The sequence below is a fragment of the Urtica dioica genome, chromosome 11, assembly GCF_054948205.1.
Source record: "Urtica dioica subsp. dioica isolate 48M chromosome 11, U.dioica_male_clone48M_v1_H2, whole genome shotgun sequence".
In the NCBI taxonomy this organism is placed as follows: Eukaryota; Viridiplantae; Streptophyta; class Magnoliopsida; order Rosales; family Urticaceae; genus Urtica; species Urtica dioica.
The window spans coordinates 23,771,691-23,796,799 of record NC_142766.1 but is presented as its reverse complement, the minus strand read 5'-3'; the positions used below and the strand labels follow the sequence as shown (position 1 = coordinate 23,796,799).

General features: G+C 37.7%; 4 protein-coding genes and 1 non-coding gene across 9 annotated transcripts; 2 read left to right on the top strand and 3 right to left on the bottom strand.

The window, feature by feature from the left end:
* Positions 1-5,833: 5,833 nt before the first annotated feature.
* LOC149382713 (protein WHAT'S THIS FACTOR 9, mitochondrial-like) lies at positions 5,834-6,892 on the bottom strand. The gene has a single exon (XM_089601528.1). The coding sequence runs from the start codon at positions 6,890-6,892 to the stop codon at positions 5,834-5,836; it is 1,059 nt and encodes a 352-aa protein (XP_089457654.1).
* A 106-nt stretch (positions 6,893-6,998) lies between these two features.
* On the top strand, positions 6,999-7,071 carry TRNAK-UUU (transfer RNA lysine (anticodon UUU)). Its single transcript has one exon. It is a non-coding gene; the product is annotated as a tRNA-Lys (tRNA).
* Positions 7,072-7,257: 186 nt separating this feature from the next.
* Positions 7,258-10,216, bottom strand: LOC149382711 (uncharacterized protein At5g49945-like). Its single transcript, XM_089601092.1, has 4 exons — positions 9,546-10,216; positions 9,022-9,343; positions 7,858-8,064; positions 7,258-7,778 (listed from the first exon to the last, which is right to left on the bottom strand). The coding sequence occupies exons 1-4, from the start codon at positions 10,214-10,216 to the stop codon at positions 7,548-7,550; spliced, it is 1,431 nt and encodes a 476-aa protein (XP_089457218.1). The 3' UTR covers positions 7,258-7,547.
* LOC149382710 (RNA helicase family protein) lies at positions 10,133-21,525 on the bottom strand. 5 transcript variants are annotated; one of them, XR_016293808.1, is made up of 35 exons: positions 21,197-21,525; positions 20,818-20,923; positions 20,523-20,713; positions 20,351-20,407; positions 19,861-20,011; positions 19,356-19,780; positions 19,025-19,243; positions 18,673-18,784; positions 18,304-18,495; positions 17,966-18,045; positions 17,542-17,664; positions 17,380-17,466; positions 17,108-17,208; positions 16,920-16,977; positions 16,703-16,768; positions 16,433-16,515; positions 16,165-16,348; positions 15,394-15,540; positions 15,191-15,292; positions 14,915-15,067; positions 14,531-14,635; positions 14,197-14,337; positions 14,009-14,098; positions 13,869-13,925; positions 13,627-13,710; positions 13,438-13,536; positions 13,190-13,330; positions 12,975-13,045; positions 12,541-12,610; positions 12,218-12,310; positions 11,884-12,096; positions 11,425-11,517; positions 11,173-11,295; positions 10,934-11,092; positions 10,133-10,222 (listed from the first exon to the last, which is right to left on the bottom strand). XR_016293808.1 is itself a non-coding variant. In XM_089601088.1 (34 exons), the coding sequence occupies exons 1-34, from the start codon at positions 21,476-21,478 to the stop codon at positions 11,015-11,017; spliced, it is 4,377 nt and encodes a 1,458-aa protein (XP_089457214.1). In that variant the 5' UTR covers positions 21,479-21,525; the 3' UTR covers positions 10,846-11,014. The 5 variants fall into 5 exon arrangements, 3 of the variants coding, with proteins under 3 accessions (XP_089457214.1, XP_089457216.1, XP_089457217.1); XM_089601088.1 differs by lacking the exon at positions 10,133-10,222 and having other exon boundaries at positions 10,846-11,092; XM_089601090.1 differs by lacking the exon at positions 10,133-10,222 and having other exon boundaries at positions 10,846-11,092; positions 20,351-20,404.
* A 2,153-nt stretch (positions 21,526-23,678) lies between these two features.
* LOC149382709 (uncharacterized) lies at positions 23,679-24,481 on the top strand. The gene has a single exon (XM_089601543.1). The coding sequence runs from the start codon at positions 23,928-23,930 to the stop codon at positions 24,411-24,413; it is 486 nt and encodes a 161-aa protein (XP_089457669.1). The 5' UTR covers positions 23,679-23,927; the 3' UTR covers positions 24,414-24,481.
* Positions 24,482-25,109: the final 628 nt, after the last annotated feature.

The window sequence follows — 25,109 nt, the reverse complement described above, 5'->3', positions numbered from 1 at the left end:
ATAAACATTGTTAGATTGAAAGGAAATCTATAGTGCTTCGACGCATAAAAGGTAATTTAGAACTTGGAGAGGTTCTTGGAAATTGGCGAGATGGGTTGGCGAGGACGTCTTCGGGAAAGGAAAAGGTCCTTGGGCGAGCCGAGTCCTCTACGAGGACAAGCGACGTAACGAGGTGAATCCATTATTATGAACTTTTTTGTTTATTAAAATACCTAAGAACTTATAATATATCAAATGGATATAAATTATTAGCATGCAATTAAACCTCCCTTGCTTTGGAAGAATTCAACATTTAGACAAAGAGGTGAATCAAGACATTTTGGAAGTTCAAATGACGTTTTAAGTTACCGTTTCAACTTTAGTGATCGAATTTTATTTAAAAAAAAAATTGTGGTACATGTGTTTTGCTATCCTAAAGTAGTGTATAACTTTTTAGACGAAAAAAAGTGTGAAACGCGTGGCAAAATAAAAGGGAATCAAACAAAAGAAATAGCTATGCCAATATATGGCAATACCTCTCAAATGAAACAAAGTCTTATCTTCGATTTGATATTTTTTAGCATTAAAATATATTGATCCTCAATTATTTATTCTAATCAATAACTTCATATATATTATCTTAATAATTTTAATACCACTTACCACAATCATATATCGTATTTGGAGCATACCTCATGTGTGTATAAAAATAATTAAAATTAAAAATAAAAATAAACAAAAATCAGTATTTATGGTAATTGTGCGATATTTTCTGGTTGGGTTGGTTTCTTTTGATTTTGCGTCCTTTGATTATGATTTGATTTTGCATTTCGGAATCTCGTTCCACACACAACATTGAAGTTCAAAACGTTCAAAACAAACAAAAACATCCACAACACATACATCGCTATATATTATGGACCAGATCAGCCTCAGAAAAGTAAAATGATAATCAAAGAAAACAAAAAGGAAATGAAAATTATTCATACAATATATCTACAATACACACTGGCTATCGAACTAACATGTACAGCATTCTCGCACGTTAAAAAAAAAGTAGATAAAAGTACGTAGAGGCAGCTTTAAAAGCGTCGATCGTTATATTTATGTTTCATTCTAGCATTTTTCACGCCTATCTATCCACTGCTCCACATAAAACCAATTATTAAAAAATAAAAATAAACTAACACTTAGTCGTCAACAATTTGTTTCTCAATTGAAAGTAAACCTTACATAATTATTTTAGTTTTCCCACTTTGTTTGTCCTACGCTAATACATACTTTGACCCGGCCAATCAATAGCAATTTATTAAAATCAACCATGATTATATATATATATTCCTCAACGATACAGCTTAGTGCTGACACATTTTTTGGATATAAAATTGGCGAGATTTACATTCAATGATCGATTGAAAGATACACCTCTCTTTGTTTATGACACAAATGTATTCAACGTTGCAATCACTTCCCTCATTAGTTGTACGCATACATATTTACCATACAAAGACAGATCGCCATATATAATTATTAAAATAAGTTCAGTTGCGGACCAGTAAGCTTAATTATTAGACTTCATTTAAACCAGCTCCTAAGTCCTAAACCACGTGAAATTATTTCTCAATGTTTCGTCACTCAGAACACAAAAGTAAGCAGATACAAGTGGATTTATTTACTACTCCCATATATTCTATTTCAGTTTGAGGGTAGGCGTTCGAAAAAGAAATGAAAACCCATGTCACACGCAATTTTAATATAATCCACTCTCGCTTAGCGTCTTGTTTCCATCTAATTTATTTACTTGATTCATCATTAATCAAACCTTGACTACCTATGAATAATATATATAAATATATTTGAATATATTCGTGTTATACTCATTAAATTCAATCGTACAAGATTTGGTTACCCACCTCATTTAAGTCGTTGTGTTAACATTTAAGAAAATTAGGATTAATTTATTTATTTTTTGAAACATTAGGATTATTTACTTTTAAATGTAAATGTTTGATAGAGAAGAAGACGGGTGAGAGAATATAATCATTTTGCCGCGCTGTAATGATATGATGTGTAGTCGTGGGACCAAAGTCAATTCTACCATTTTTATTACCACCCAACTGTACCACAAAAAAAAATTAAAAAAAATTGAATCTCTATATAGAGTATATGTGTTATAATGTATTAACATATCAAATCCCAGAAAAATGCGCTAAAGAATAAATCGTGCCCCGGCCTTTTAAAAATAGGAAAAGATTGGCACTCTTCTTCACAATGGTAATGAACACCAAAGATTATCTTCAACAACTTTCAGTGACTCGCGTCAAAGGAAATTTCATGAACTTTATCGTCGTGTTTCAATTCAATGAGCTCTTTATTGAGAGAGAATCATGGTGTTTTTGTGGTTAGGTGAATTTAGGAGTATTTTATTTAAAGGTAGCAAGTATTTTGCGTGTATAAAAAAAGGGTATATGTGATACTTAAGATAGTCTAGTGGTAATTCCACACCACCTCCTGTGTGGAGGTCGTGGGTTCAATCCCCACTGCAACTAAGTTGCTTTCGAAAAAAAAAAAAAAGAAAAAAAAAAAAAAAGGGGTATATGAAAGCTTATGGTAGAACTCAATGTTTTCTTCTAGCACAATTACGTCGGTGGATATATAAGAGATGAGATGACGTGTTTCATAATGTTTAATGAGAAGTAATTGGGTTGAAAAGAAAATAATGGTACTGTGTGGACATGTGATAAATTAGGCAAAGGCCGGTTATAGTTACACAGATTTAGACTTTAGCTCTTGAAGAATAATAAGGATAAATTAATATAAAATGGCACGGGAAGCTGTAGCCTGTAGCAGTGTCATGGTGGGATTTATTTGATAACTACAACTATAAACGCTGTCACTGGTGATACGACGATCTAATGAACACAGAGAGAGAGAGAGAGAGAGAGAGAGAGAGAGAGAGAGAGAGATGAAAAGGACACAAACTTATCTAATGATGACGTGTTTTTCAGTAAGTGAGAAAAGAAAGAGATTGGTAGCCAGGCTGGCATCATTATTTTTGCCCGGATAGTCAACGGCAAAAGTCCCCACATATCTTTTGTAACGTAATATAAAATAAATAAAAAAAACCAATGTCACCTCTTCAATCATTTTAACAGAAGTGTCCCTTAATTTTTTTACTGGGTTTTAGAACTTTTTTTTTTTTTTTGGGGTATCAAATAACACATTTGAATATCGGTGTCACGTACAAGTACAACTCGAGGGTTTGATATTATGTATTTTATACAATGCATGCAATGCAAATGCGTTGCGAAGAGAAAAATATTAGTTTATAAACAAAGGGTGGTTCCAAGTTGAAGTTGCCTTCATAATTGTGTTTAATTAATTAGGTCCAATAATGAAGCGGTAACTCAAATCTAAGATTTCACATTGTTATAATAAAAAATTATAAATAGATACATCAAAGCCTAATAATTCCTAGTGTCTAGAACGTGTCGAAGAGGGATTGTTATAATATACACACAATTCATAAACAAAATCCGCGAAGAATACGCGGAAAACGACATCATTGCATTTGTTTTATCATCATAATAATATACCTAATCAGAATGTTGAAAATGTGAACCCAATGAGAATCTTTATACATCTGCCATATGTCTATCTTTTTTTTTTAATCTTTCTTTTATATAATCGCAAGTACTTACGAAATAATTAATATGTTTTAGTCAGAAATAAGAAATTTATGAAGACATATCCAAAAAATTTAAGTTTGAAAAAAAATGAATTTAAAATATTTTAGAGATATTTTTATCTTTATGATTAAAAAAAAATCGATATGAATGAAAACTACTTGTGTCTAAGGTCCAATCTCTTATTATTTCTAAAAAAAAATTCAACGTGTTTCACATGGCAAACATATACTTTTTGTAAAAGTGATTACAAGATTATAGTTAAATTTGCACACAAAAAATATAAACATACAAATGTAGTCCAATGTGGCAAATTAATTATAAAATCGTTGAATATATTTTCGAATAGCATTTGATTTTGTTACAATTGTTTTTCGGATATGTCGCAGTTTGTGTTGTAACAGTTTTGTACAATAGTCTTGGCCAATTTACTTTTGAGCTTTGCTATTCCGACTTGACGTAGGATTCCAGCGTGGATTGATGAGATAATGGACTGGTGTTCCTAATCCGACTTCAAGATACGTTTTGACCTAGCTTTCCTATAAATTGGTCAAAACAACATGCATCACTCATGCCTTTTGAGAGATTTATTCGAGTGATTAATTGAGCTTCAAACGCCCTGTGTTTAAGGTGTCTTTTACCTTGTCTATATTTGGATGATTGTATTAGAAGCACGGTATTAGAACTTTCCATTGAAATTTCCAGAAAACACATTTAGAATCGTCGGGAGAGATATTCTATGGGAATCGAAGGGATCTCGAGTTCAGGGGAACCTAAGTTATTGTTGAAGAGGATAGACGTAGGTTGGGTAGTTAGCGAATGAGTCGTTGAGTGTAAATTCTTATTGTACCACATTATCATAATAAATTGTTTTTCACCGGGCAAAGATTATGCACGACTTGCCGGACTGGGTTACGAATTTGTGTGTTCATTTATTATTCCGCACTTATTCCATTCTTGTTGATATCTCATAATATTTAACAACTATCGTATTTTCAGTTACAAGATATTCTGAGACAGTTACGCATGTTCATTATTTTAACAACTATTTTAAAATAATCATAATAAAAATTATGGCGATATTTTGCTCAAAGTTTCGTGAAGTAACATTGTGGTGGCAAGGCCAATGTCAAACACTCTGGTTAAGCGCCAGGCATTAGCCTAAGTTGTTGCAGACATCTCTCATGGTTTCAATCTCTCTTTGGTGAAATAACTATTTATGTTAAAACACTCTGGTGAGCATGTGTGATAATGCATTCATGAATTGTTTTCCACTATTTAAATTCATATATTATTCGTAAGATGTTATTACTCGTTACGTACTATTTCATATGCACATGGTTTCGACGAGTATTTGAGGCTCATAAACTACAAATTCAAATTGGGCGTTGTTTAAAACATTGTGACTTTTTGGTTAGATGATTCTTTATTGACATCGTCTGTGGGAAACTATCAAACTCTCCAACACTCAAAACTCAATTCGATAGCATTCCAAAGGTCAGAATCATCACCCGAGAAAAGTATCAATTCCGCGACTTTGTCCACCTGGCAAGTTGTTATGGATAATAACAATATCCTCTATAAGATCTCCAATCAAGATGAGTCTAGGCTCGTCTCCGGGAATTGGCCGACTTGAACCCATGTACATGATCAGCAGACATCACTACCAACGAATGTACTGAAATGTCAAGATCTTTGTTTTCAGGTTTTACTTTAGGCCATAATCTGAAATGTCAAGATATTTTAGGAATACTAAAATGTCCAGGGGTTTAAAGCTATCTGTTATAAAATAATAATTAAGCTGAAATTTTAAAATAAAGTAACTTAATTTTTTTTTTTCCAGAAGAAAATATGTTAATTGAGAAACGATTGCATTTGTAGTTTTGTACCCTTTGTAAAATAATAAAATGAATATCTAAAGAAGAAATCATCAGCCAACAAACAACTACGACCAGGTAGTGCCTGCCTGCTACTCTCAAGTCTCAATCCAAAACGTCACTTGTATGATTAACGTACCTCCATTTTATAACAATTTCGCATCAAAATGATTTAAAATGTGGATTTGGACGAAACAAACAAAAAAAAAAATCATTAATGGGAATTTGGTAAATGGATTGAATTTTCTTTTACAATGACGACGACATTATTTGTAACAAAAAGAGTGACATTTAATTAAAGGAAGGCATGTTGTTTTGGGAAGAAGAAGGGAAGGAGTTGAGGAGGGCGGCGAAGGCGTGCCTGATAGGGAGGAGGGGATGGTCGAGTTTGTTGGAGGAGTGGTTGTAGGCCTCGCGCAGCACCAAAGTCTGAGTCTTGAGCTTGTTGGAGTAATAGAATATTCCGGGATGCCTCACCACCGCCGCTTTCGCCACCGCCCTCTCCACTCCCACCCACTCCAGCACCCTCACCACCGCCTCCCTCTCCGCCTTCTTCGCCACGCTCACCCACAGCACCTCGTGGATCACCCCCACCGCCCACTTCTCCGCCACGTTCGAATCCGGCGCCGCCACCTCCACCCCGCTCTCGTACGCCCCCACGTACGGCACCGCCTCCTCCCACGCCCCGACCCACTCCACCACCTCCCTCTTCGCCCGCCCCAACACCAAGCTCTCCGGGAACTCCACCCGCCCCGACTCCCCCGCGCGCCTCTGCAGCTCCGACGCCGCCGCCAGCCTCCGCGTCGCCGCCGACGCCACCACCTCGATGCCCAGCTCGCCGCCGCGGACCTCGCACACGGAGAACAGGTCGGGGAACTCCGGGACCAGCGACGACGCGAAGTCCTCCGGGAGGCCTAGGTCCCACGCCAGGCCCTGGACCAGCCGGATCGGGGCTCGCCCGGACCGCCCCAGGAGGAGCACCTTCGCCAGGCGCGTGGCCGCGTCCAGCCGGTGGGGAGGGGACGCCAGCAGCGCCGAGTGCTCCTTGCGGATGCTGACGGCGCGTGGCGTCAGGCGCACGCGCGGGTGGAGGCCTCGCCCCGGGCTGTAGAGCTCGAACACGGACGGGTATCTCTGGAAGAACTTGACGGCGGCGACGGGGAGCCGCCCGCCGTCTCCGGAAGGGTTGGGGAGGCGGCGCGTGTAGGCGACGGCGGTCCGGAGGTTCTTCTCACGCGCGACGACCTCGTCGAGGTAAGGGTCTCTGACCCATTTGAGCTTGGCCTGAAGGAGCGAACGTCCGGTGGCGAACCGGTTTCTGGCGCGATTGAAGGCACCCACCGCTGTCATCCCTCCTTCGCTTTTGGATCGCCGTCACTCTGCTCTGCAATTATTAAGGTTTCTCTCTTTTTCTCTTTTTTTTGGAATTGAAAAACCAACCGAATGCGACAACGTTGCCGTCTTAGCTCAGCTGGTAGAGCGCACGGCTTTTAACCGTGTGGCCGTGGGTTCGATTCCCACAGACGGCGCTGCAGTATTTACATTTTTATGTCGTCGGAAGTCAATTTTGTCTTCTTATTTTTTATGCATTGTTTTCTGCTCTGGTCAGGTAAGCCAAGACGAGACTATATAATGGGCACAAAAATTCCAGGTTCAAATCGATCGCATGCGGTCGGATGTATCATGAGCACAAAAATCAGTTGCTAAAGGCGATGTAATCAAAGGTGTTGCCTTTTGAACAGTTGGGTAATAAATATATAATGGGCACAAAGAGTCCAGATTTGCCAAAGGAAACTAACTAGTCTCTTTCTCATATATGAATAGCTGACGCCTCATTTAACTTTTGGGTACGTTCGATTCAACACCCATGGAAAGATTTATCATAAAAAAAAAATAATAATAATAAGAGCTAGGAACTAGCTGTGGGTGCAAGTGCAACATAAAAAAGGCCAGTGAGAGCAAAGTAAAAACTAAAACTAAATAATAAAAAGTGGCGGGGAAAGAGCTAATGGGCGCGGGTCATTTTCATTTTGGGGGCAGCCTTCTTCATTTGGCGAGCGCGTTCTTTGGCTTCCTTTTTGCGCAGAGCCTCTGCGCTCAGCTTTGCCTCGGCTTCCTCCATCGCCTTCCTCCTCTCCGCCTTCTTCCTCTGAATCGCCTCTTGCCTCACGTTCTGAAGCTCCTTGTACGCCTCTTGCGCCGCCTTTGATCGAGCCCCATCCGTTTTAGACCGAGCCTGCAATTCGTTTTTTTTTTCTTTTTTTATTATTAAAACAATTCACACAGCTTCTTTATAGCACTATTCACACACGCACCTGAGCGCTCAGCTTGTACCGCCCGATCAGATCAATGTAATAAGGTATCAACGTCACCAAGCGGGTCATCTTATCCATGTCCTTTGCATCGGGCAACGCAAACTTGAACAGAAGCAACTTCTTGTGTGTTCCGCCGAGGAGTTGGTCCGAAAAATGCATTGAGATGAACCCCTTCCCATGTTTCTCAAATGCCTTCTCTCCAAAAACCTGCGGGTTCAACAGCCATTGATTATGATTTACAAGCTTTGTAGAAATAAAAGTAAAGCAGCGCGGTGGAATAATTTTTTTTTTTTTTTTTTTTTTAAAGAAACTCGAAGATTAAATTAAAAAAGAGGGAAAATGAAAGCTTCTACTATGAAGAAGCAAAATACAAGCTAGAAAACACTAGGCCAATCTCTGTAAAGATCGGAGAGGCTAAAGGAACTGAAATCGGGATCTAGAGTCCCAAGCCAAAATCCTATAGACCGGAAAATATGGTCCCAAAGACTATCGAAGCAAACAGGAGCTTCTTCAAAAATACATTTTTTTTCGGAGCTTCCAAATGGCCCAGCAGACAGCAAGGAAGATGCACGGTGGAATAATTGGCGATGCATAAATCATAAACGAGTAGATATACAAAGATGAAAGCTTGTAGATGCTCAGGAGTCGTACTGGTTTTCCTAAACCAAACAAACCAGCGTAGAACACAAAGCAACTGCCAACATGCCAACTGAATTTTCTTCTGCCATAGAATCTTATTTTGCAGCTTGATTATGACACAATTTATTGGTTATACCCATAAAAAAATTACATGGAATATTTTTTTTTTTTTTTTTACTCAACGCCAAATCTTTGGTAAGGATATTCCCTAATCTAGATTTGCCAATGTTGATAAGAGCAGCCTGTAAACTGATTTTTTCTTATTATCTGCTGCCATAGTTGCTACGGGATCGTACTATTCTTAATAACTTATTGTGTTCACTTCAGTTACGATGAGATTTACAAGTACAGCCAAAACTGGATAAGCACAACGCTCAAAGGAAAGGCTTCATTTAATAGGAATAAGTAAGTTCAACTATTCAAGCCATCACATGCTACAGTTTTCACACTTCTCGCGCCTAGTGCAACATAAATATGAACTAAAACGACCGAAACATCTAGGTATATAAGAAATAAAGCCCGAACCTGATCGAGCACGGCCTCGGAGATCATATCTCCGGCGACTTCCTTGGACTCGGAGATGACGGCCAACTCGTCCGGGACCCACTTCCTGCCAGCTGGAGGAGTGATAAGAGAGGCATACCTCTGCAAATCCCTAAGCTCTTTCTGCATCGCCTTGGCAGCCTTCTTCTTCGCCACAGCGAAAACGACATGGTCCATCGCGTCGTCGTTCATGTAAACCTCGAAGCTGATCTCGTCCTTGCACGGAACTATGAAATTGTAAATCCTCGAGATCAGATCGTGCCGACTCTTCAGCTCCATCGTCGCCAACAGTCCCTGGCAGTACCTGATACGCACCATAAACACAATTATAAAAGATCCTACTTGTTTCTTCTGTTCCGTCTAGTCTGATACTTCGACACAATCACATGAAAATTAAACACACGGCAATCTCGCTATTTGGTTTTTATCATTGGTGTGCATATTTAGGACGAAAAGCTAACACAGTGCACAACGTAACATCGGATTTCAATGATTGAATAGAGTACCTTCGTCCACTGGCGTAGAACTTGAAGACGTTTTGGCCTTCCTTGAGCAAGAGAGGCGAGTCTTCCCCTTCGCCGACGCCGAGGAGGCTGAAATTTCGGTCAAAGATGCAGTCTTTGGCGGCGAATTTGGCCGCCCAGGCGAGAGCGATGTTCTCATTCTCGCGCTTCCCGGTGAAGTAGTTGATCACGAACACGATCAAGAAGCTTCCGCACGCAATCTCAACCACGTAGGATTTCAGGCCTTTCGATCTAAACCCCGTCTCGGGTTTCGGATCCGGAATCTGATCGCCCGAGGGTTTGGAATTGGGATCCTCTTCGCTCTTCGGAGCCTCCTCCTGGGGCTGCTGAGTTTCGATAGGCAAACCCTCGAACTCGTCCTCGTCCCAGTATTCGAAGCTCGTGGACGAGGGCTTCGACGTAGCTTCGGAGGGGATTGGATCGGATGGATTCGGATCTGGAACCGGATCAGATTTGGGCTGAGTCTGAGTCAGCGGAGTAGAGCGGAGAGGAATGGTTTCGTGGGAGAGAGATTCGTCGTCTTCTTCATCGGCGTCGAAGCCTTCGAAGTGAGAATCGGCGACGACGATGTGGCGAGAGACGAACAGAGAGGCCACCACGGCTAACAGCAGGATTAGGTGAGCCAGAGAAGAAGACCTCTGTCGCTTCGCCATGGTAAGCTTCGAGAGAGAGAACGAAGAATAAGAAGAAGAAGAAGAAGTGAGTGTTACAATTAAAAAGAGATTATTGTAAGTGACGAGCTTTTATATTTTTTTACTTTATTTTATAAATTTGGTATATTACGATTTGTACGGGACAACAAATGACAATTAAATGGAGAAACTTATTGGCCATGCTGCTACTTGGAAACAAACGACTACCAGATGTTTAGGGGTGTTTTACGTAAATAAGCTGAGATGAGCATGCATAATTTTGGTAAGTAATTTTTAAAAAAAAAGTTGAATCTCGGAATTGAATCTTATGTTATGCAGCTTATGCTTATGGGAGATTTTTAGGGTCCCATGTTTAGGCCCTAGGCTTAGCTTAGAAAATTAACACACTAATGCAAGCTAGTATATCTCCGTTATCAATTAGGATCCATTAAAAAGCAGCTAAATTACATGTAAATAGCTTTCACTACCCAAAAATCGGTAGTACTCAATAGATCAGATTTTATTTTTTAGGTTTGTTGAGCGTGTAGGCATTAATCCGGGACAGTGAATATATATATATATTTGTTGGTTCGTGAAGCCGACCAAATAAACAATGGCGACATTAAGCACGGCTTATTGACTTTATGAAGGATGAACTGGCAAGTGCAGCTCTAATAAATAAATAAAAATTATTATAGTCATGCCATTCTTGGACTTCATCAAATGCTAATTAAATACCATCGTATCCGAAGAACTGAAGCCGAAATGCTTGCTTGTTAAGAAAGCAACAACATAGAATTTGCAAAAGAGGCTGTACTACTACACTGGGGGTTTGTCTTCTTCCAACAATAGATGGATTATGGAATTGACGACCTTGTTAGAGGCAACGTCGATGTTCTGAGGCCAAACAAACAGACACAAGGAAATGAGAATCCATTTTCCATCAAAACACAATATACACATGCCAACAAACACACCTCTGGTTTTCGGATCATCTCCTTCAAAATGGAATGAAGGGTCAACCGAAGCTCCTTGAAAAGGACTGCAATTTGGGCCGGAGCTGTCAACTTTAACCATCCGTCTATCATCACAACTCCGGTCTGCAATTAACAATGACACCAAAACCAGAAATACCCGTTCTTGTAAAGACCTACAGCTCTAGAATTTGTCGAACTTAAGAGGGGATATTTGAGTTCAGTTTCCATGACAAAGACAAGCAGAAAAAATACCTGATGTTGGACATTCATGGAGCCACCGAATAGCAACACTGAGTAGGGAGATATAATTGTGGTATCGCGAAGAAATACTCGATTAGTTTCAACCTGCAATGTGGTAACGCCAAGGTTTAGACAAACTCATAATCACATTTACACTGTACTCAACATAGGAAAGGAGCAAATATTTGACACATGCAACGGCGTATTTTCAAGAACTCGTGGAACCGGGGAAAAGAAAACATAAACTTTTCGGGAAGTCATGGCCATGGCTCGGAATTGCATCGCCCGTGGCTCAAATTTCCCGGGCAATAGGTTCCATTTTCCTTTGTTGCATATAAATCACATGCAACAGAGTAACAGATTATCATACTCATCAACAAAGGGGAAAAAAAATGAACTCCATCAGAGAACGGACGAATTGGAAATAGAAATGTATATAAGTAGAATCTGTGGGCGTGATTGTACAGAAACCTTTTCAAGGAAAACAAGGAAGGGGTATCGAAATTCTTTAACGCTGCCATTGACCGAAGAAGGGTGTATGTGAACTTCTCTTCTTCCGTCGTACCAAATTGGATGACCTTTGGCGTTCAATCCACCAGACTGTTTAAGGATGCCAAGAGCTGACCCAGCAATGCCCTGCTCCGTGGCTGCCACATTCGGGTACAAACCTGCGCATAATATGGCCTGCAATCATTTCGCTCAACTCTCAACTACTTGATAATTTGCTTTGAAGCTTTTTATATGTTAGGATAATTCACCATGAACAGAAGGATAAACAACTTCTTAGCCATAACACAAAGCATACCTTAACTATTGATGAATGATGTGAATACATGTTAAATGGCTGTGATGCATCAGCAAGCCAAATGTCAAGATTTTCTCTCTTTCGTCCATAGCTCTAGAACATGAAAAGTTGAAATCAAATATGAGGCGAGAGAGCAGAGAAAGGAAGTAAATATCTGTACCATAAAGAGAGAAGAAAAAGGTTCCTATCAAGAAATTAAAAGAACACAGGTGTAGGACAATTTTAGATTAGAAGCTAATCCCACAAAAATCAACGTGGAAAATAAATCAATTTGATACTTCCCCTAACCAATTTATGGTAAGATAGTACAAAAGCAATTGGACCTGAGAACTATTCGGTAAAGTGATGAGCCCAATATCTGCTAGTAAGGTTCCAAACTGTATCCGCATGTCTCTGAAAATCAGTAACAGAATCAGAAATTAGTTACCCCTAAGTGGAAACATGGCAAGTTTCTAGCTATGTTTCATTAGGTACAAGGGATTTTATGCCCCATCAAAAACCACATACTAAAGGCCCAGGAAAAAAAAAAAAAAAAATTATAAATTATAAAGACGAATTTCATTGAAACCCTCTTCTTGAAACTAAATTTGAAACTGGATCCTCCGCAACAACCAAAAAGGCTTGAAAAATACAAGTGTCTTCATTGGCCCTGTTTTCTTCCTACTATTAAATAATTTTGGAGCACTTATAGCACGCATTTAAACCTCGATTGGCAAATATTAAATCACAACTAGAGCTCGGAGAAAATATACTTCACCTTATCATGTGCATAACCGAACTGCTTAAAAAATATAAATTGCAGAACTGATGCGCAGCTTTACCTCCTTTCTGAAAATATCAGGACAGGCTTGTGTTAGTGGATCGGTAATAATATGTATAGCAAGAAAAACATAGCATTTCACATTTTAGGTACAAGTCTCTTCTGGCAACCATAGTTCCGTGAACCACGTAACATATAACAGAAATGCAAACCTCACGCAGAATCTTTTCCCATTTCATATATGCAACCATCATTATCAGATGATCTGATTGCTTATCAACATCATATGAAGTGCTAGACCCTCCTTGTTTATCCGTCAAAAGTGCCAACTTAGCCCTTTCGACATTTTGTCTCTGCGATTAAGCATAGTGAGAAACAAAATAACAAAAAAAAAAATATAGATCTAATCTTGGTTTAAGAAACAGAAATACAATGCTTTCAGCAAAAGTAAAAGAGAAACCTCATCTTTTGGATACACAAACGGAGATTTGTAGCTCAGACATGCTGAAATGGAGAGGATAGGGGATAGGCAACCAAATATTCCCCCGTATATCATCATCTGCAGTACAAAGGATCAAAGCTAAGACTTGGTCCAAAAGACTTTCTATACAGCACTGTCACGAGAAGGAGAAATAAATAAATTACAAACCTTTCCTATCAATACGTCAACTGGAAGTTTAGCCAAATGATGTCCAAGTGGTGTCAAGAACTCATCTCCTTCCAGAGCACCAACCTACAAATAGCCCATCATATGGTATAAATTGCTCCGGAAAACTTATTATAAACTAGCAGTTCACAGAGCAAAAGATCAATTTTTAGATTGTAATAATGATAATTGAGCTATAAGATATGCTAGGCAAAGCAGAATAATCATGCAAAACTTAAAATTACCTCATATAATACTGAAATTGCTGAGGTCATAGCTTCATCCCTGGGAGGTTCTAAAGCCTGTCACAATAAATAAAAAATGCAAATAAAAACATTACATTACAGCATCAAAGAAACCCCAGTTTGAAGATATCACCACATACCTTTGACAAAAACGGCTTTATCTGTCCCAATGCAAGTAACTTAATTTGCAAACATAACTCTACTAATGGAGTACGGAGCATCTCCGGAACCTTGGAATAGTGAATAAGTTATCAGAAACTTCTACAATCAGAAAACAAGAAACTGAAAAAAGACACATCCTTTACAAACAACATTTTCCACAAAATACCTGAAAAGGTCGCATAAGCTTTTCAAAGCGATGGCGTGTGTACAAGCAAAAGCAAATTCCAGGTTTTACACGCCCAGCTCTTCCTCGCCGCTGCCTTGCATTTGCTTGAGATATCCAATCTTCAACCATGCTTGACAATTTCTGCACTTACTATAACGATTAGATCCACAATGGCCCATCACATCATAACAGTCACCTGGGCTAAATATAAGAAAGGTTTTGCACCTTAATGGATGTTAAGCAAGTCTTCCATTTTACTATTTTAACCGATCTGTGTCCCATGTACATCACAATCTAATTTAGTTAACTATTTAGTAATAAACTGAGCACAAACCTTCTGCGGATTATACCGATTCTCCTTGTGCTTTCCACAGTCGATAACATATACCACATCATCTATTGTCAAACTGGTCTCTGCAATATTTGTTGCTATGATGACCTGGGGGAAAAATGAAAACGTAAAAAAAAAAAAAAAAAAATAGGTAAATACATCCACCGATATAGCTTGTAGTTTATCTAATCTATCCTGCAATTCTAAAGTTGAATCCCCGGGATCTACAGACCAAATTGATAAAGCAAAATTTCAATGTGATGAAGGCAGGGAAGCAGCACGTAGTAATGAAGAAAGTTACCAAAATCCAAGCACTAAGATAAATGAGTATATAGTAATGAAAAACTACCAAAGATAGAACCGTTAGTTGTAAGTGGTAATACTCACCTTACGTATATTTTCGGGAGGCCGTAGAAAAACCTTCTTTTGATCAGTAGCCGCAATGGATGAATGCAACGGAAGAATCCAATCAGAAGATGGTCCACCAAATCGGTAAGAAGCAGCCAGCTTATCAACTAAGAGGTTAATCTCAGAAACTCCCTGTTACACATAATCAACAGAGAGTTAATCCATTTTAAGATGGTTAAAAGATTAATCATGACATGTCAGGATAGTCCAAGTTATCTATTCTTCACGCAGCGAAAGGATGAATATTGAGCTTACAGGCAAAAATACGAGGATGGCACCATCACCGCAAGTCTCGTCAATATGACAGACCAAGTCTTCCAGAATGTCATAATCGATGACATCTTCATTTAATCTTTTCTGCACAGAAATCACGATGTTTAATTAAGTCAACTTGAGAGCAAGAATTGAAGGTAAGCTACATCATATATTACATAATTCAATACTACAGAAGCGCTTACCAGATTTTGTTGAGTTTGCTCACTGTATGATTGATAATCATCTGAAATATAATATGGGTTGACATACGCTTCCGAGAGAAGAGCGTCATCTCCCCATGCTGATAAAACAAGATTTTTTTTGCCCCTATGGTTGTTTACAGAACCGCCCTGAGATTTCACAGTTCAAAATACACAAGTAAATGGATAGACACATAAAAATATATATAATTCAAGTAACCACATAGGAAATCATCAGTAAAGCGGAGTACACGAGAATAATTATTCAATGCAATCCACATAAAGGAGACCCATGACAAGGCACAGAGTTTTATTGTCTCCAGTTCTTGCTATTGCTGATTAGCTTTCACGTTGTATGGAGTAAACAACTTACCTACATGGTTCAAGTCTACTAGTAAGCATGGACTAAAAGCAGTGGAAATTTAAAGATGATGCAGTCATGGAAATATATATTTATTTACTTAATATATATTTTTGATAATGTGGTGCCCGGGTTAAACCCGACTAAAATCCACGAGGCCTGGCTTTATCGACCGGGAGACAATCCCAGTGGCTCCAATTGTTACGTCCAGGGAGAAACGAACCGGCTATAAATTTTAACGAGCAAACAGGCTATTCAATGTAAACTACTTCCTTATTTTCTTATCAAACATTGATTATAATATTTTCTTCCACTGGAATACTTTTACTAACAACATAGGTGAAAGAAGATATGTGATAAAAGTAAAACCAACAAAAAAGAATAAAAATTGACGACCATCAGTTTTGAGGAACCTTTTCTTTTGCATATGTTTCATATCTAATAGAAGCTGGAGAATCAGAAGCTAGACGATAATTGAGACTTTCATGTACATCCTCCAGAAAGTGTGTTGTCACAGGATGTGTTCTGCCCTGTGCAGTAATCACAGGGCAACCACCAAAGTATCCTGAAAACAAATTCGAATCCACGGTTGCTGACCTGGACATATGAACCACGATATTATAAAGATTGAAAATATCAAACCAACACAGCATTTCAGAAAAAACAGAAATGCAAGCTTACATAAGGATAACCTTCAGTTTTGAGGACTCTTGAGCAGATTGTTTCTCAATCAGATTCTTCAATACAATCAATAGAAAGTCACCCTGTTGTTAGACACACAAAAACCATGTAAATATTATTTGACCTTGAGCATCTATTATGTAATGTCCTAAGATTAACCGGGCAATATGTGTTTCTCTTGATACCAACCATTCGTACATTTGATCAATTTTTCAAACTGGGATTGAGGAATTTATTTTCTCTTAAACCACCCTTATTGTACGCACTCACCAAAAGAGACCGTTCATGCACTTCATCAACTACAATATGAGTAATGCCAGTCAAATTTTTGTCTCCCTGAAAATTAAACAAATTAATAACTTAAAATTCTATTGTTTAGGCAGCTGAGGAAGTCAGCTTTCTGCGATCAGTTACCCAAAAACAAAAACAAAAACAAAATAAAAAACAGAAAACTTAATAATCAAGTAGATGAAACAGGATGGCCCACCGCAATTTTCCTCAAAAGAATGCCTGTTGTACAAAATAAAAGCTTCGTTTGTTCATTCCTGGCATTGAAATTGACAAATGGAATTGGAAATGTAAGAGATTTCATCAAAAACAAACAGAGAGAGTTTTGGCATGCCTTCTTATGAGTTGAGAATTCACTATTAATGAGTACTTCAAGCAAATGAATACCTTGCACTGTCAAGGCGAACTTGGTAACCAACCAAGGAACCATTTGAACCGGGCGAAGGTTCACAGCGTTCATCAGCCACCCTCTCAGCCACGGAAATAGCCTTCACAGCGTGAAATAACCATGCAGCAAATTGTATGTAAATAACACAGCTAATTATTTTCAACGTATTAAGCAAAATAATAAAGAGGCGACAAAACTAAGCCTGAACACTAAAAAAAAGATGAACCAGATGCAATTTTTGACATTGAAGCATGAATAAGCAAGCACCAACCGCTATTCTCCTTGGTTGCGTGCATATAATATTACAATGCCCACCACGTCCTGATTCAATCATGTCATCCAAAATAAATTGTGGAACCTACCGAACAATGCAGAGTTTCCTGGGTTAAACCATGCATTATTACATTTTGAACCCAGAAATTTAAATTGGTACCTGAGTTGTCTTTCCAGACCCTGTTTCCCCACAGACAACCAAAACATTGTTCTCTTTCAATAGTTGTAGTATATCACCTTTTAAACCAGCAATAGGAAGCATAGTTCTAGCCTTTAGCATGTCCTGAAACAGTGAAACATTAAGGTGAGCCTATAATAGGAGGATAATGGACTATTTTATCATAATATATAGATAAAAAATAAACGTTAATCCACAACGATAAGATCACGTTACACAATGCTAGTACATGATTCAATTTGAATCACAATGAGGAAAATCATAAAATCCGCTCATGGAATCAAGGGCGAAGCCACTATCAAGTGACTGGACTTGACACAATCAATCGAAACGCCTGAGATCACAAATCAGCAGATTTCCAGCTAAAATGAAATTTCCAAAATTTAGGGGGTTATGAACCACCAACCTTATACTTCTGCATATTAATCTTATTCCTCTGTTCTTGTCTCAGAAAAGAGCTTTCCACTTCTTTTTGGCGATGTGCTCCTATAATGGAAGATTTAAAAGAACTTGGAGTAAAACAACCACAGTAACAGTTATAAATAAAAGTTGTATTAATTTGAAATTCCATGTCAATGGAAAAATATTTAGGTTCAGCTAGAGGATTCAGGTTTCGTCAACCATGATAATTTCAGGCTAAAACCACAAAAGCGAACAAATATTTTTCTAGAAATGGTATGTTGAATTAATATTCACAATATTTTTTTTCTTTTTTTCACCCTAGAGAGAAATGACCAAACATACTTTCCGAAACTGGATTGGCAGCACCAGCCGATTTTCCAGTGTCCTTGGTGAGCATTTCTTGATGTTCTTGGACAGAATTATTTATGTCGTCAGCAGTAACAGTTGATACAGACCCATCGGTTTTTAACAGTGAATCCACAAAGCTAGCCCTTCGATCTTCCTCGCTCTTCTCTACGTCAATTGATGAATCCCCTGAAAGAATTCCCGTGTAATAAAAAAATTCATAGTCAACCAGATTCATCACTTCTGATTTCAAAGCAAACACTGATTATCAAATATTTATAAATAAACTACACATCAACAATATGCATTAAACACTGCCAGATTTCAAGTTATCCAAATATGGAAACAGGATGGGTAATTCATTACCTGATTTCCACTGGACCACCATTGAAGCATATGGCTCTGTAAGAATCAGGTGTATCGGGAGATCAGGAAACAAGCTATAAAGGGCAAAAGCTGCCACTCTGTTTTGTGCATCCTGAATTATTGAGCTTCACATAAGTATCTTCTCACGTAAGTTAATAATTAATCAGTCTTAGTTTGAAAATAAAAGATAATTAAATCTTTCTGAGTGCAGTAAAAAAGCATGGAACAAAAAATTAACTTCAAACATCTATATAACATCTGCTTCAAGGACTAGACGAATGTGCATAAATCTAAACTTAAAAACCACGAGATATAGACAAATTAAATATAAAGAAAAGGAATAAGTATATACCTCTACAGACTCATAAGTAATATCATCATCGGGAATCTGAAGGGTAACCAGCCCACCAGCTTTTCTACTCTTACCCCTTCCACTAGATTTACGCAACACACTCACAGTGTAAGAAAAACTATTCCCCTTCCCACGCACTTTGTTGAAGCTCGGGGCTTCCCAATCTGATCTTTGACATAACTGATGAAGAACAGCTTTCGGAATCTTTAGAGGATCTCCCTGTCATTTCAAGACTTTACAAAATGACCGATACAACATAGGGATATATTTGTTATAGAAAGAATGGAAAAGGAAAATCTGACATGTCAACACGTTACATGTCATGCGTTACCTTTTTCCAAATACCGCCTAACTTCTCCAAATTTTTCTCGCTCAACAGTTCTCTCAGCTTATCTTTCTTTTGCAGGTTATGAACTTCAATCGACAGGCTTTCATTGGCGGGATTATCTTCTGAGAAGAAATTTCCAATCTCTAGATCATCGTCAGCCTCCTCTAATCCACCGATTGTTTCCGGAGCAAGTTTATCCGTCAAAGTAGATTCAACTCTAGACTCCATAGAACCTGGAATTTCCGTGCCAATTTCATCACGCGTTGACCCCACATCACATAAAACTGACAGTGAATCGTGCTCTTGATCGCCAGATGTCACTTCTTCAGGCTCCTCACAGGCTGTGGATCCGACGTCTGTCGCGTCCCAAGCAGCATAAGAAGCTTGCTCGCTCTCAAATTCCGTTTCCAAGACGTCAAGCGACAATCCTGAAGTTAAAAAATTTCAACTAAGCAAATGATGCAATACATAAACCTAGTATAGAAACATCGAGAATATTGAATTTAACCTAATGTAGAAAACTCTTGCTTGAGCTTGCGGATACTATTCCCTGCCAATTCCTGACTTTTCTTGTCACGTTTTTCCTTTGCTTTCATAGCTTCCACACGTGCAGTGCAATATTCTTTTACAATCACATCATAGGACCTTGGTTTAGAAATCTATATACACGCGTAAACTTTAGTGGCAATCGTCTCTTTCGTGGTGTAAATAATAAACTGTGATTGAGCTTGAAACAGTAACACATGTTAAAACATATAAGTTCTTTGTAGAACCCATGCTCAGAGATTGTGTCTGATGTTGTGTACCTCAAAATTGTAACTAAATCTAAAAACCGATACACTAGTTTTACAATGAGAAAGGTAGTCTCGCAATAAGGATGGTAGTTTGAATTATCTTTCTTTTTTTGCTCAAAGTAGTTTGAGTTATCTTCTCATATCGATAAAGGCCTTATTCTAATATTTAAATTTTATAATAAAAAAAAATAATAGTTGAGATACCTTCTCAGCAAGGCCTGCATCAGCCAATTCATCTTCCCATGTACCGCTTTCATCCTGCTAAAAAAATGATAACTAGCTATTAGATTTTTTTTATACGAATTGTCTGCAATTATACAGATACGAAATAAGAGACACTGTTAGGGTATCTAAATTCAATTGCTTCTGTTAACACCTCTTCCTGTTGTTCCACGTATTGTTTGATCCAATCTGCCTGAGAAGGCTGACGTGAATCCAGATCATTATCGCTCCGCCGTCCCTTTGCCTTTAGAGTAACACCGAGTTCTTCGTCCTTGATTTTCGAGGGCGTGTTCTCTGAAGGAGTCCAGTCATCTCGGGAAGTCAACAATACACGGACAGAGCCTCCTGCAACATCGCAAAAGCCCGGCAACACTCACGTCAAATGAAAATAAGAAAAAACAAATCATTTCTATATAAAAAAAAAAAAAATTGAAACAAAGTTAAATCACCTCCATCGATGTGCTGCGACGTTCCAGTGGAAAACTTCAACGGAAGCTCGTGGCTTGGCAAGTTCAAGCACAGCCAATCGAGAGAAGCCTCAAATGTTGCACCATCCTGCAAATAGAGGCAATCGGATATTTACTCGCAACACGTCGATGAAATGTGACGATCGTTGAAAATTTCGGATAAATATTAGTTTCCGATCAGCTTTATAGAATATCACACGTCTCACGCAAATGCATCGAAGGAAAAAAAAAAATACGAAATGAAAAACGATATTATTTCGTTAAGCCGATGTGTCAACTGAAAGTGTCAGTCACTTGAGAAAGCAGATAGTGAAATCACTCAATACATCACTCGCTATTTACGCAAGAAGAGATAGAAAACCTTGAGAGCCGAGAGAGCGAGCTCAATCTGATCGTTGTTGAATCCTTCGCAAGAGAGATTCTCGTAGAGAGCTTTAAGCTTCTTTGTCTTCTGAGACTTCGATAGCGACTCGTCGGAAGGAGTCGCTGCCGTCCGGGCACCGGAGTTGAGGAGAAGCCTGCGGAGACGGGACTCATTCTCTGCAGAAATCTGGAGCTTCGGAGCGGATGAAGAAGAAGACGACGACGACGAAATTTTGCCGGAGCTCTTCTTTGGAGGCGGATTCTTCTTCCTCGGCCCCATTCTTGCTCTTTTCTTCTTCTTTTTTTTCTTCTTTTGTTCTGAGTCTTAGGACCACAGACGGAAAAAAAAAGTAGTAATTAAAGAAAAACTACTTGTCGTTTCAATCAGAAAAAATAGTAAAAAAATAAAAATAGCATTAATTAACTATGTCACACTTATGTTTTCTTTTAATGTATTATAATAACATATAAATTTACACTTAAAATGAGTATTGATTTGAAAATAAATGTAAAATGGCTGAAAAATAAGACAATTATATTTAAATTTAAAAAATCACTTGTCGACGATAATCTTATAACCACCATGACGTTAAATTGACATCAATTTAATTATTTATAAATAAATTTAAAAAAAAAAAACAATGCTACTTGATTTTAATGTTTTTGAAGTAGAACTTTGTTTAATTTTGTGAGGGTAGAGAAGCTACCACAATTGGTACCATCGTTAGTTTTAATTATTTACAAGACTATCCTACGTTCAAAAAGCTATTTATTTTGTAGCACTTTTATTTTTTTATTAGTGACTTAAATTAATCTCAAAACTAAATTTGAGAGAGTGGATGAATTTTTCCATCGAACTAAACTCTCTCTCATCATAACTCTTAACTTTTATCTGAGAAAACAAATACCTCTAAATTTTGGTAAATCAATTCACATACACCAAATACACACCGTTGATGTTGAATGTCAAATGAAACCGAGATTGATCGGTGAGAAAGCACACCCATCGAAACCAAAAAAATAATCAAGTAATGAGTCTCACTATTATCTCAAGATTCATATCGTTTTTACCTCGACAACTAAAGGGAAATTTGGATGTCGATACCCCCTTTTATGTAGCGGTTTGCTTTTATGCTTCCTTCGAAGTTTGTTTTTAAATCTATTTATTGTTTTAGTCTTAAATTATATACACATATGGCAAATTATTAAGAGAAAATTGTGAAAAGACATAGAAATCCACACACACACACACACACACACACACACACACACACAAAAAAAAAAAAAAAAAAAAAAAAAAAAAAAAAAAAAGAAGAAGCAATGAAAGTGTGGCCATATTCATTTTGAGTTTGGACTAGTAAGGACATCGGACTCACAAACTCAAAAACAGAACAACAAGTAATAATAATAATAATAAAAGCATATGATCATTTTTATTATGGTAAGTTAAAATTATAGTTTAATACTCCATGATAAATAAATAAAAATAGTCCTGCATTATATTATGTTAGACATGAGTTAGATTATATTCATAATATTTAAATTATTAAACTATAATTTTACTTAAGGTAGCCGTGTTTGATATAGTTTCTTTTAATAATAATAAGCTACACAACAATGTAATTTTTTTTTAGTAGGGACACTATCGGCCAGGATTACATTATATATTAGCAGTGCAAAGCACAAGTGGCACTTTCGGCCAAGATTACATAGTAGGTGACACTATTGGCTAAGACTACGTACTTTTTAGAATAAATCATAGGGGGTATGCATTTCTACGTCTCATGGGGGCTTGAACCCATGACCTCTCTGTCAAGGTGCGTGTGAGATTACTGCTAGACCAAGCTAGCTACCACTGTACAGCAATGTAATTGGCTAAGTATCAACAATAAGTTGTTACTGAAAAATAGTAAAGTTAAATGAATTTTTTTTTATTATATTGAAATGACTTTCTCATGTTTATATATATCCGGAATTAGACACGAATAGGACTAAAATAAAGTCCAACGACAAAATTGTGTCCTTACTTCAAAATAACTCCACGTAGGAGTGCTTTAACATTCTTAAGAGTATTTCTCTTTTCACATTGTCTTTGTCTTGAGTTTTCTTTTATGTCCTTTTTATCTTTTCTCTTCCTCTCGTTTTGACTAAAGCAACATTTCATCTATTATATATACAAAGGAAATCATACATCCATTTTTTCAGGAAGAGTTACAAGGCATCATGGGGCTCATGAAAAATATTTGATAGGAAGAATAAAAATCCTACGACATTTTATGTTTTAGATTCTAAAATTTCATCAACGAATGAAAATCATACCATCGAATTTCAGTCATATATTCTAAATTTTAGAATATCTGACTGAAATTCGATGGTCATTTTGATCATAAACGAAACCTCCTAACAATAGAACTAAGCTGCGTTGAGTCAAAAAGGAAACCAAACGGTTAGTTGGTCAACCTCATGCGCTCCCCACAAAATAAAAAATGCAATATACTGTCCCAACCTTGAATCAACGGTCTTCCCACCAAAAATAAAAAATAAAATACACCAAACTCTCACATTCAAAACCACCTCTTCCTAAACAGTATTGAAGTAGAAGCAAAGACAAGACACGAACATCAAATAACATTATCCCATATTCACATCTCTCTCTTATACCATTTACTGCTAGTTTTGCGTATTGATCCCCCAAAACCCTCCCACAAAAAAAAAAGAGGATCATCGAGATGAGCTCGTTGGAGAGCACAGGAGAAGAAGAGCACCGGCGATCCACGGTGGACACGTCACGGCCGTTCCGGTCAGTGAAGGAGGCGGTGGCGGTGTTCGGCGAGCGCATCCTGGTCGGGAGTTCGCACTTGGAGAGTAAAACGACACCAAAGAGAAAAAACGACATCTTCGAAACTCTGAAGAAAGTGGAGGCGGAGCTGGAGGAGACCAAGGCGGAGCTGAGGGCGGTGAAAGAGAAGGCACGCGAGGAAGAGAAGAAGAAAGAGCTGAGGAAGATCATGGAAAAGAACGAAACTTTGGCTCACATTCTCGGCCTCGACGTCACTATGACTATGACCCACCATTTTGGACCCACCAGTAGTACTACTAATAATAAGAAGAACAAGAAGAAGGTTAAGCCTGTTGTTCCTCTCGTCTGGGATTTTATTGCATTGCTCAGAAAAAGATCTTCGTCTACGTCTACTCCTTTTCAGCTTTATCATTGAATGCCTGTTCTCTGCATGTAAATATATATATGCGTGTGCGTGTTTTCATAATAATGACTTCGTTTTTACTTTTTGCATGGTTTTGATTACCTATATATGTCTTGTTCCTCTTGTATAGTTAATCATGCTTGTGAGATTGCCATGTGAATTTAATTTTTTTTTTTTAGAACTATGTGATGAATAATGTGTTAAATGTTGAGCATATTCACATCCAAACAGTTGTTTATTGTGATTTATTTGATTTTTCTTAAAGTCTTTTCTTTGATTTTAACCACCCAATTTTATGTGAAAATTGGAATTATCTGTAGACTAAATTATTAAACACCGATTAACTGGTGAAGTGCGAAGAGCCGTAAATGCTTGCCAGTTGTAATTTCCTTGGTCTTTCTTCCTAGTAATAACAAATGTAAGCTTTATTAGTAAAAAATGTTAATTTTGAACAACCAATTAAATTTTGGTTAATTTCGGATCAGTCATTAGACAAACCATTGTTCTTGGAGAAAAAAAAATGGTATTTCTTGTTGAAAATTTCCTTAAAATATATAAATTTATATCACAATGATTCTAATTTTTTGAAATTGAATGCTTATGGTTGTAAACTACAAATCTAATCTTCTAAGAATTCAAATGAAAAGAAACTAAAATTGACAATATTGGAAATGTAAAGGATGAGGACGTGTATGGCCAGAAATACGG

Excerpts from the sequence above, each read along its gene's own strand:
- LOC149382713 (XM_089601528.1), bottom strand. The coding sequence starts at position 6,892 with ATGACAGCGGTGGGTGCCTTCAATCGCGCCAGAAACCGGTTCGCCACC.
- LOC149382711 (XM_089601092.1), bottom strand. The coding sequence starts at position 10,216 with ATGGCGAAGCGACAGAGGTCTTCTTCTCTGGCTCACCTAATCCTGCTG. Across the intron at positions 8,065-9,021 it reads CCGAGGCCGTGCTCGATCAG|GTTTTTGGAGAGAAGGCATT; the intron begins GTTCGGGCTTTA and ends TTGAACCCGCAG. Across the intron at positions 7,779-7,857 it reads GGTACAAGCTGAGCGCTCAG|GCTCGGTCTAAAACGGATGG; the intron begins GTGCGTGTGTGA and ends AACGAATTGCAG.
- LOC149382710 (XM_089601088.1), bottom strand. The coding sequence starts at position 21,478 with ATGGGGCCGAGGAAGAAGAATCCGCCTCCAAAGAAGAGCTCCGGCAAA. Across the intron at positions 16,349-16,432 it reads AAACTGAAGGTTATCCTTAT|GTCAGCAACCGTGGATTCGA; the intron begins GTAAGCTTGCAT and ends TCATATGTCCAG. Across the intron at positions 13,331-13,437 it reads TTGTGTATCCAAAAGATGAG|AGACAAAATGTCGAAAGGGC; the intron begins GTTTCTCTTTTA and ends GCTTAATCGCAG.
- LOC149382709 (XM_089601543.1), top strand. The coding sequence starts at position 23,928 with ATGAGCTCGTTGGAGAGCACAGGAGAAGAAGAGCACCGGCGATCCACG.